General features: G+C 44.1%; 1 protein-coding gene across 1 annotated transcript in view; it reads right to left on the bottom strand.

The window, feature by feature from the left end:
• Positions 1 to 848: 848 nt before the first annotated feature.
• Positions 849 to 12,228, bottom strand: part of LOC311136797 (serine/threonine-protein kinase STK11-like) — a 45,467-nt gene continuing 34,087 nt past the window's right edge. Inside the window, exons 9-11 of the mRNA XM_084171078.1 lie at positions 11,887 to 12,089; positions 3,389 to 3,675; positions 849 to 1,440 (exon numbers count right to left, since the gene is read on the bottom strand). Of these exons, the coding sequence (XP_084027204.1) occupies positions 3,431 to 3,675; positions 11,887 to 12,089 (448 nt within the window). The 3' untranslated portion in view covers positions 849 to 1,440; positions 3,389 to 3,430. The remainder of the gene's footprint in view (positions 1,441 to 3,388; positions 3,676 to 11,886; positions 12,090 to 12,228) is intronic.

Raw genomic sequence — 12,228 nt, 5'->3', positions numbered from 1 at the left:
AATTTTATTTGATTATTTTATATATTCTACATTTGATAAGGCCACAGAGGGCCAGAGATAATTACACCATACCTGTGATAATCTGAAGTACCCAAAAAGGCCACTAGATGTCATCTGATAAAATTCCCCAAAAAACTTGAGTTACCAAAATTATGGTTGTTTACTGGTAAACTTAGAAAGATTCCAGTAATAAACCCTCCCTTTGCAACCCTAGACTATTACTAATGTGTGGATGTATTTACCACCCTACAGCAAAGCTATGACTTCTGTTCTTTCTCTTTTGCTCTTCGTTTTATAAAGAATCTACTGTTGCATGGTTGGAGTAGCATGTTGGGTCTGTGTGAAGATCCCTCTGTTGTGCTCCAGTTCAGGATAAAGTAATACCCTGGATCAATACCTTGGACCGGCCAGCTCTACTAAAACAAGCCCGTCACAGCAGGAGCCACATATCATCTTATCAAAGTAGGCTGCAGCCAACCCTCCCACCAGCCAATAGACCCATAAGGATAATACATCAAAGTCAAGGTGAAGCGATCTGCAGTATAGTGCTGTGGTTCTAGAGCAGCCTGCAGGGTTGACTCGTGTAAACAGCACACTCGTGTAAACAAATACAGCTGTTCTTTAAAGAATCTGGAGAAGTGAAAAGCAGACCAAATGAATTTATGTCAGTGAAATGTCATAACGTTTGTAATCTCGCCCATCAGTTAGCTCTCTCTCTCTCTCTCTGAATCTAGCAATTGAGCCTGGGGACGAGGTTATAAAGTTTCAAACTGCCTATTGTTTGATTGACAAGAGAAATGTACAACACAGCCACTAACAAAGAGAAATCACTGAACAAACAAAGCTGGTGAGGTTGGGGTGCGTTTTATAGAAATAATAATGAAAAACATATCGTGGGGAATAAAACACCAAAACAAAACCCAGACGCAAAATTCAAAACCAAGCCAAGACATTCTTGAATAGTTATGTATGCTTGGCTTGTCTATAGATCCCTTTCCTTTAGCCTGCATAGCATGCAGTTTATGCATTTTATTTATGATCATTATTATTACCAATATTGTTGTTTATTGAAATGATCAATGTCATTCAATACACACCACAATGTGCGCTTTAATACAGAGTAACTGTAGGATAAACAGTGTAGTAGTCTAAAACGAGCTACATTAATACAGGGAGAGGGAGGGGGGAGTCCCAGTATGTGATTTGCAGAGGGGGTAGTCCTAGTCCTCTTACCCGCTTCTTCTCCATTTCACTCTGGTGCTTCACTCTTGCATCATTATCATCATCCTCATCATCGTCATGTTGTCAGTCTTCAGACAGGCAAATCAAGGGAAACAAACCACTGTAGCGCATCATGTACTGCAATAGCATCCTGCAGACCAGGCTGTCAAAACATTCATCTCCCCAACGTCAGGGACCAGGGAATTAGAGAACACAGACCTACGAGGGAATCAAAACACACAATTAGCTCCAGACTTTTACAGTATTACTCAATCAGTCATTTAACATTTACACAGTACAGTTAGAGATCGCTGAATAATGGTGGATTCACATAGTATTACAGTCTATAAGACCAATAGAACCAAGGTTTTATGGATAGTGTCCTGCATCTGTATCTCTCCAGCCCTTCTCACTGTGGCCACTCACAGTGAGTGGGATGACGCCCACACAGAATCAGCCAGCGTGACATGCAGAGACAGATGTGGAGGATTTCCCTCTGTGAACCAACCAGGCAGCAGGCTGTTACTGCTGGAATCTGCTGGACTCCAGACTGCAGCCAGGACCTAGATCGGCCCAACTTTTACCAAACACAATATCCTGTCCAGTCCATTACGCCCAGTCTCAGCCGGGCTGTGAGTCATTCATTGCACAAACTAATATAGATTGGATGGTGTCCCCTGCTCCTCCCCCACCACATCCTACATTCCACCCTTCTCTCCCTTATTGTGAAAAGGCTTCTCAGTATTCTCTGTGTCTCTGGGATGATGCTGTGGAGGAGTGATCCCCCACTCCCCCTCGGCAGAATGCGTGGGAGATGCCTGCATGCCTATATCGCAGAAAGGATGCCGCTCAGCTAGTTGCTGCTATTGGACAGCTACTCCATTTCTCACTGATTAGCTGTGGTCCCAGATCCATCCATGTGACTGACGGCAAAAAACAATAAGTTGGAGATGATGTCATCTTATCAGTCACACTCAATTACATACAGTACTGTAGATGATGTGGCATTTAAAATATGACAATGAAATTAGTTCTCAGGTCTATTTTATTTTAACTCATTATTTTGAACAAATAGTCTGACAAATAGTTATTTTCATATAGCACCATCACAATGCTGTAAATTATGATAAAATGGCCAAAAACATGTGGGTTAGGAAGGAATGTTCTTGTCAGAAGTATTCTTCAATCAGCATCAGAATCCCTTATTGGCTCGGGAGATGGTGTGAGGGTATTTGTGTTCGAACACAATGGATTTGTATGAGCCTGTTAACCAGGCAGGAGTACAGCAGCACGTGATGGGTTCCTTCATTTCTCCTTCAGAAAGAGGAATGTGAGGAGTGAGGCAGGGGGAGTTTGTTAAAGAGTCAGAGCTTGTACTCAGGAATGACTCATAAAAAGAGATGGAGGGATTTTAAGAAAGAGGAGTGAGAGAGGAAGAAAGAGAGGAATTCACATGAATAAGCAGGTGCCACAGGGGGAACACGGAGCGAGGGAAAGAGAGAAAAACAAAAGGGCAGACAGAGAGAGAAAATATATAGAAAAAGAGAGGGAGAGAAGAGAAAACCCTAGAAAAAGCTGAATATGCTGCATCTCCCTTCCACGTAGTCCCCCCACACTCCTCCTGTCCTCTCCTCTTCCGCTCCTCTCCATCCATACAGAGCATTAGCGTCAGTCTGGGCTCTTCCAGCCTCCCCCACCCCTCTTCAGCACCCTCCATCCAGGCTCTCCACCAAACCAGCCTGCCTCTCCCTCCCTGGAGACCCAGGCAGCACCACTCCACTGTTCTATTTGGCTTCATAATTACACTCAGACTCTTCTGTGCTGTTGTTTACATTGAGAGCGGCTCGGAAGAAAGAAATCAAGGCACTCATGGATAATTACACCAGGCAGACTTAACCACAATCTTATTTCCTTGATATGTTGGGGGGCATACATTTTCAATTAGCTGTATGTTTCAGTAGGGGATCAAGGGATCAGTTCATCCTTGCATTTGTATTTATTAAGGATCTCAGATAAGAGAACATCTCAGATAAGACAACATCTCAGTTGGATTAAGTAGAATTATTCTCTCAAGGTCACAGGATCAGCTCCAAAGGGTGTCTCCATACACTAAGATGTAGACCACAACATTGTACAGGTGTCCTGTATGACTACTCCTTCTCCTCACCTGTCCAGTGTGTGTTCAGGGCCTGGGGTCTGGGGGCTGCTCTCACTGCTGCTTACAGTTGGACAGCTTGCGGATGCGGCTGTAGGTGGACACTCCTTTGCGTGAGGGGTTGGAGGAGGAGCTGGAGAGGCGTTCTGATCGGGACCTGGTTCTGCTGGTGGTTGGGTAGTGGTCCTGGTCTTTCTCTGTGTCTGTGCCGTTCACACACAGGGTCCTGAGCCCCAGCCCTGGCCCCACACACCCCCCCCGGTGCCCGTTCTGCTCCAGCCCGTCCTCATGCACCCGTCCTGGGGAGAGGACAAAGAGAGACAGGGGTTAGAGGTCAGCGGTCTGAGATGGCTCACCAGAGAAACATACAGTATGCTGTCAGCCATCTTGTTAGACTCCGGGTAGAAGTCGGCTTTATGCACAGATCTAGGATCAGCTTACTCCCCCAAACCATTAGGGGGAAATGACAAATTGATATTAGATCTGTATCAGATACTGTGTCTAGTAGAAGGAACTCTTTCCTTCTCACCTCCACACACTGTTAGAAACAGGTCAGAGTGACCAAGATAATGAGGGAGGTGAGCAAAGAGCAGCCTTGAACAACAATTTGTAGAAGACAGAAAGTGCTGGGAGACTTTCTAAATGTAAACCTATTTTTAACTTGTGCTTCTGCGGTTTAAATTTTTACAGAGATGGTTGATGACAGGCGCATTTGACTGATCAGGGTCATTTCTAAGATCCTCAAAAGGTTCTACAGCTGCACCATTGAGAGCATCCTGACTGGTTGCATCACTGCCTGGTATGGCAACTGCTCGAGGGTAGTGCGTACGGCCCAGTATATCACTGGGGTCAAGCTTCCTGCACGGCAAGCGGTACCGGAGTGCCAAGTCTAGGTCCAAGAGGCTTCTAAACAGCTTCTACCCCCAAGCCATAAGACTACTGAACAGCTAATCATGGCTACCCGGACTATTTGCATTGCCCCCCCCCCCCACCACACCCCACCCCCCTCTTTTACGCTGCTGCTACTCTGTTTATTATTTATGCATAGTCACTTTTACTCTACCCACATGTACATATTACCTCAATTACCTCGACTAACCGGTGCCCCCGCACATTGACTATGTACTGGTACCCCCTGTATATAACCTCCCTACTGTTATTTTACTGCTGCTCTTTAATTATTTGTTACTTTTATTTAGTATTATTTTATATCGTATTTTTTGTGATTTGTTTTGGTATTCTTTCTTAAAACTGTGTTGTTGGTTAAGGGCTTGTAATTAAGCATTTCACTGTAAGGTCTACACCTGTTATATTCGGCGCATGTGACAAATACAATTTGATTCGATTTGATTTTGCATAGAAATCAAACGCTGCATTCACAAACGCTTACAAGAAAATACACATTCACACATGAACTGTCGCTGAAAATTAAAATGTCTCGCTAAGATAATAAATATATTTCATTTCACAGTGTTTCATGCTATTTCTGTGCTCTTCACCGTGTGAAAGCACAACCCAAAACAGCCTGCTTCATTTACAGCTGATACAGTACTTCTGAAGTAAAAAGAAACACTCACGAAATCAAACCCTCCAGTAGCAAACAGTATAACCACTAGCACAGATCACAGCTACAGTGCCTTGCAAAAGTATTCATCCCCCTTGGCGTTTTTCCTATTTTGTTGCATTACAACCTGTAATTTAAATTGATTTTTATTTGGATTTCATGTAATGGACATACACAAAATAGTCAAAATTGGTGAAGTGAAATTAAAAAAATAACGGAAAAGTGGTAAGTGCATATGTATTCACCCCCTTTGCTATGAAGCCCCTAAATAAGATCTGGTGCAACCAATTACCTTCAGAAGTCACATAATTAGTTAAATAAAGTCCACATGTGTGCAATCTAAGTATCACATGATCTGTCACATGATCTCAGTATATATACACCTGTTCTGAAAGGCCCCAGAGTCTGCAACACCACTAAGCAAGGGGCACCACCAAGCAAGCGGCACCATGAAGACCAAGGAGCTCTCCAAACAGGCCAGGGACAAAGTTGTGGAGAAGTAAAGATCAGGGTTGGGTTATAAAAAAATATCCGAAACTTTGAACATCCCACGGAGCACCATTAAATCCATTATTAAAAAATGGAAAGAATAAGGCACCGCAACAAACCTGCCAAGAGAGGGCCGCCCACCAAAACTCACAGACCAGGCAAGGAGGGCATTAATCAGAGAGGCAACAAACAGACCAAAGATAACCCTGATGGAGCTCCACAGCGGAGATTGGAGTATCTGTCCATAGGACCACTTTAAGCCGTACACTCCACAGAGCTGGGCTTTTACGGAAGAGTGGCCAGAAAAAAGACATTGGTGTTCGCCAAAAGGCATGTGGGAGACTCCCCAAACATATGGAAGAAGGTACTCTGGTCAGATGAGACTAAAATTGAGCTTTTTGGCCATCAAGGAAAACGATATGTCTGGCGCAAACCCAACACCTCTCATCACCCTGAGAACACCATCCCCACAGTGAAGCATGGTGGTGGCAGCATCATGCTGTGGGGATGTTTTTCATCGGCAGGGACTGGGAAACTGGTCAGAATTGAAGGAATGATGGATAGCGCTAAATACAGGGATATTCTTGAGGAAAACCCGTTTCAGTCTTCCAGAGATTTGAGACTGGGACGGAGGTTTACCTTCCAGCAGGACAATGACCCTAAGCATACTGTTATAGCAACACTCGAGTGGTTTAAGAATTGAGAATCTGTGGTGTGACTTAAAGATTGCTGTACACCAGTGGAACCCATCCAACTTGAAGGAGCTGGAGCAGTCTTGCCTTGAAGAATGGGCAAAGATCCCAGTGACTAGATGTGCCAAGCTTATAGAGACATACCCCAAGAGACTTGCAACTGTTATGGCTGCAAAAGGTGGCTCGACAAAGTATTGACTTTGCGGGGGGTGAATAGTTATGCACGCTGAAGTTTTTTTGTCTTATTTCTTTTTTGTTTCAAAATAAGAAATATTTTGCATCTTCAAAGTGGTAGGCATGTTGTGTAAATGATACAAACCCCCCAAAAATCCATTTTAATTCCAGGTTGTAAGGCAACAAAATAGGAAAAATGCCAAGGGGGGTGAATACTTTCGCAAGCCACTGTATCTACATCTAGGGCCAGTTTCCCGGACACAGATTAAGACTAGCCCTAACCTAAAGATTGTGTTCAATTGAGATTCTTCATTGAAAGGGTTTTTTAGTCCAAGACTAGACTTCTGTGTCCCGGTAAACCGTCCCCTAGTGTAGAGTAGCTGATCCAAACTGAAGCTGTTCAACAATAGAACTTCAGACAGGAAACCCACGTATTAGATGACAATACATGTGGTCTTGGCGTTAGGCTCTGCTCCTTCAGGGGAGCTCACTGCCAGAGCAATGCATCAATTATTACCGTTATTAAACAACTACAGGCACTGATCGAGATATATACCAATCCCCCTGACGAGAACAAAAGCACAGCCAAACAGGTGCAGGCTGGGGTGGTGGTGGGCTAGCAGAAAACAGAGTAGTATAGCGAGTAGAAGAAGTAGTTACAGCGTCAGCAATAAGCAGCTGGTTTCGCTTCATTATAGAGAGCAGAACATGTTACATCTGTCAGTGATCTGTTGCTTGAGGAACCAAGATTACAAAGGGTCTAACAGGTAAGTAAAATATGCCAAGTTGAAATAGGAAAATAAAACACATCAATTGTCTAAAACAAAACTACATGACATTAATAATAATAATAATAATAAGAGTCATGATTTGATGAGGTCACCCTGATGTGAACACACAGGTTCACAAAGCACCAGATGACTAAAGCCACACTCATAACGACAATCATCCCCATAATTAACCAAAATGTACATCCGCACATTATTAGACTTGTTAAATCAGAAATCCAAGTGCTCTGGGCATTCTCAGCAAATGAAGACCAGCTAAATGAAGTCTGTCTGGGCACGCTCTCTCTTCCTTTAACCCCCCTGTGAAGCTGTCGACACTGGGCTTACTGATTAGCCTGGGCCATAAATAAGTAATCCAAGGCAGCACATCGACACTCGGGTTGCCCTCATCAAACTCCCCCTCACAGCGACGCTCTACCATCCTTTACTCACGAATCTAACAGTGGCTGACCTGTAAAGACCTGCATCTGTCACCCCCTCTTTGACGACAGCAAAGGTGACAAAAGAACAGGTAGAATCATATGGTGTCAGAGCAGAGAGAGAGGGAGGAAAGGAGGGAGAGAAGGAAGCAGAGGAAGAGGGGGGGGATATACAGTGCAAGTGTGACTAAACTGACTGCAGTGGGAAGACTCACCCAGTTGCCATGGCAACTTAAACCCTCGCTACTCTTTAATCAGGAATTTCTAACTGCTGCTTGTGGAGCCGGCGAGCGGAGGGAGGGAGGGGGGAATGTATGTTTCCGGAAATCATTGAAATAAGTGGTGGTGGTGTGTGGGCACAAACTGAGCAAGAAAGGCTGATACGGGGGTCAAAACCAGGATGTTTAACGTCAAATACACCACAGGCCTCTCTTTCTCAAAAACACCTCACCGCTCTAATGCAGTCAAGCTATGGCTCCCTCTATAGTGGGATGCATTGTTGCACAGTAAGAGTTGGTGGTGCTGGGGTGGTTTCTAGTTCCTAGATAAGTAGCAACCATGTACTGCGCCTCCTTACACACATATAAACCCCTTAGGAATTCTAAAATTGCTTAAGAATGCTTCAGCCTTCAGCAGAATGAGAAAGAGAGAGAGAGACAGAAAGAGAGAGAGCGTGTGAGAGAGCGAGAGAGCGTGTGAGAGCGAGATAGAGAGAGAGAGAGCATGTGAGAGCGAGAGAGAGAGAGTGTGTGAGAGCAAGAGAGAGAGAGAAAGAGCCTGTGAGAGCAAGAGAGAGAGAGAGAGTGAGAGAGCGTGTAAGAGAGAGATTCATGGAGGAATGATGAAGAATACGGGACTGTGTTGTGTGCAGTATAGGAGGCTCAGACTGGGGAGAAGGTGCGCTGGAAAATAGATTACTATATGAACAAATTTAAACTCAATTGAATTTGCACATTTCTACCAGACTTCTACATACTCACACTGTTGTTCATCTTTCTCACAAATCAGCCTCCCACCAGGCATTGCCCTACAAAGCCACGCTACTACAAATTATTGTGTGATTCCTACTATTTTTAAGCTCTATTCTATACGTTTTAACAGCCTCAGCATGGCACAGAGAGCAAACACAACAGACTGACGGCAGCAAGGGAAAAATGAAAGGATAGTGGGTATAATTTCACAAAATACCTTCCACAGACCGCCCAACAGCGGAAGCAGCGGTGAATCAAATCGGAAAAAACTAATCATATTTGTGAAATTATATCCACTATCCTTTCATTTTCCCTTGCTGCTGTCAGTCTGCGCACTTTCTCCCCAGTCTGAGCCTCCTATAATGCACACCACACAGTCCCGTATTCTTCATCATTCCTCCATTAATCTCTCTCTTACACGCTCTCTCACTCTCTCTCTCTCTCTCTCTCTCTCTCTCTCTCTCTCACACGCTCTGTCTCTCTCTCTTTCTGTCTCTCTCTCTCTCTTTCTCATTTCGCTGAAGCATTCTTAAGCGATTTTAGAATTCCTAAGGGGTTTACGTGTGTAAGGAGGCGCAGTACATGGTCGGAATTACATTTTCCCCCAACATAAACAAGATTCAGGTTTAAATGGGCTTAACTTTGATTAATTGGCAACACACAATGCACAAGAAACCCCAGCAGACAAATTACAAAATAAACGACTGCTGTGTATGGGGGGGGGGGGGGGGGGGGGGGGGGGGGGGGGGTGTAATTGAAGGAAAGAAGAAATGTATGATAGATAGTCTCTCTCCATGTTGTCCTCGTGTAATTGGGTAAGGCCAGATTGGACATGTTATCACAGTTCAAGCAAGCTCATAAAACTATTTTGCGGAAAGATGAATAATGTAATCTACTTGAAAGCTAATATAATAAAAACAATTTCCATCACTTCTTATCTCTCATATAGGTCAAGACAGAATAACTAGGAATGATTGAATGAGTGTTGATTTTGAACTTCACTGTGTTATCAGAGCGGAGGCAGTTTGGGAAATCTTTTATATGATGACTCAGGTAGTCAACAGGAAAAATGTGCAAATGAACCCAAAACTAACCCACTAGAATACAGGCAAAACAGGCAAGTAGCTGTATGGTCTTATCATGGCATCTATCAAATGTACTGCTATCAGTGAAAAATCAGAAGATTACAGGGACACAGGAAGAATCTGATTTCAGATTGTATGGCATCTAGGAATCTAATCTGTCACCTTTTCGATTGTATCTTTTGATATCAAATGCTTAATGTGCTTTTTGTATTCATTCAATACTGGATCCTTGTCGTTTTGAGGTTCTGAAGCGCGTAGTAGGCTATAGCCTTGAAATACATTGTTTTCTGTGTAGTGTACCCTACATCACAGCCAGTGCCTAGGGCTTTAGCAGTGGGCCAAGAATGACTATAATGTGTCTCTAACCAGAGCCATGACACCAACAGCATGCAGTAATTAGCCAAGGCAGGTGAGGACATAACATTGAGTGCTTCTAGCACCTTAATGTTACAATATAAGTCTACCTTACATTTACATTTACATTTACCTTCAGGCCACAACTACAGCTATTCAAGTCTATCACATTCAACAATGTTAGCTAGAATAAAAAACAATGCTGGTGCCAATGTCATCAAATATAATGAATCAGATACAGCTATCATGTGAAAGTCCAGGCGAGCACATCACAGCATCTGCATTGTGTTACTAAGAGAGAAGTTGACCGTATGATTAGAGAAAGAAATGAGTTCTACCAATGAAAGTAGAAATGAACCCAATGACCAAGTCCATGGACATTCTCTGAGCCTGACGTACTCAACTTCACCTGCTCTGCTCCCTCCTCCTCCAGACTCCTCTCCTATCAGCTATGACCTTGTTCAATCACTATTCTCAGCGTGGGCAAAGTGACTCACTGGTCCATAGTGGCTGCCAGCCCACATACGCACTAGGCTGATGCAATCACAGACAGACTGACAGACAGCAGCCTGATCCTCTGGAGAGATGGACACACCGGGACACACACACACACACACACACACACACACAAAGAGATAACAATCCAATCCATTCGAAGGAAAAAGGGTCCGGGAGAAGTGAGTAAGACTTTGGTCAGAGGATGTGGCCTCTGACGCATGACATAACCCTGTAGTGTTGATGACACCACTACAGAAGGCTAACTGACATCCATGGCAAAAAGTTTTTTGTCATTCAAATATATATATATATATATATATATATATATATATATATATATATATATATATATTTTTTATCCTAAAGAAAACACAAAACATTTGTCATAGTGTGGGTCCCCTGTGTGTCTCCTGAGTGGCGCAGTGGTCTAAGGCACTGCATCGCAGTGCTAGCTGTGCCACTAGAGATCCTGGTTCGAATCCAGGCTCTGTCGTAGCCGGCCGTGACCGGGAGACCCATGGGGCGGCGCGCAATTGGCCCAGCGTCGTCCAGGGTAGGGGAGGGAATGGCCGGCAGGGATGTAGCTCAGTTGATAGAGCATGGTGTTTGCAACGCCAGGGTTGTGGGTTCGATTCCCACAGGGGGTATGAAAAAAAATAATGTAAGTCGCTCTGGATAAGAGCGTCTGCTAAATGACGTAAATGTAAATGTAGGTCGTAGTGCTGCACAATATCAGCAGCATCTCATTGGCTCCACCAGGCCTGGCTGTCTCCTCTCCTGCACTATTGGCAACATCAGATTATTATGACAAGAGACAAAGACTGGAGGAAAAGAGGAAAAACCCACTGGAGACAGAACAGAGGGAAGTCCACACAACCATCACTTCTTTTAAAATAGAAGCAGGGAGCACAGCGCATCAGTCCAAGACAATCACATCCCATTACTGTCTACCCAGAGATGACTAAATTATTAAACAGGCTAGAGAGAAGCCACCCCCTTCCCTTTGTGTGTCTCTCTGTGTGTTTGTGGACAAAGGTGGCTGACGCTGAGAGAGCGGTAGATGGTGGGTGGTGTGTGTGTGTGTTTGGAAGTAGAGTGGGAGTAAGAAGAGAGGGGGTGGAGGGACTTGATTTACTGCATTCCTCCCTTCAGGTGAAAAATGTTGGGAAACAAATAGCATGTCTAGACTGAAGTAAGCATAAAATAACACCAGCTAACGCAATACTGCTGTTTAATGTGGTGTTCATATTTTAAACATCCTCTCTCTCCCAATAACCTTTACTCTCCACCCCAACATCTCTCCATCTCCCTCTCCCTCCATCCCGTTTCTCTCTCACCTTGCATAGCAAAACCCTGAGAGGAAATGTTGTTTTCTCCATAGAACAGCTTGTCATCATCCTTCTCCTAGTCTTTATAAATATCACTCTATTACATCATCTCTCCATCCTTCTCTCCCTCCATATCTCTGTATCTCACCTGGCATAGTGAAACCCTGAGAGTAGATGATGTCTCTAGCTCCATTGAAGAGTTCATCATCATCCTCGTCATCCTGGTCGGCGTAGCCGTGCAGGTGCTCCAGGTAAGGCAGTACGGTCATGCTACGCCACGCGTCCCTCCGGTCAGCACTGGGGGGCATTGGCACCGGAGGCTCCGTGGCAGGGTGTTTCTTCCTCACCCAGCTGAAACCACACAAAGATTGGTTATACATTAAAATGCAACACTGATTTTGAAGAGACAATTAGTTTTTTGTTTTAGGCCCCTATCTCTTTATTGTTTAAATACCTTTCATTGTGGACATATCTACATTAAGCTATTTCT

The sequence above is a fragment of the Coregonus lavaretus genome (assembly GCF_964263955.1).
Source record: "Coregonus lavaretus genome assembly, chromosome: 11".
Classification (NCBI taxonomy): Eukaryota; Metazoa; Chordata; class Actinopteri; order Salmoniformes; family Salmonidae; genus Coregonus; species Coregonus lavaretus.
Note: the sequence above shows the minus strand (reverse complement) of the source record. Positions and strands in the feature narration are given on the sequence as shown.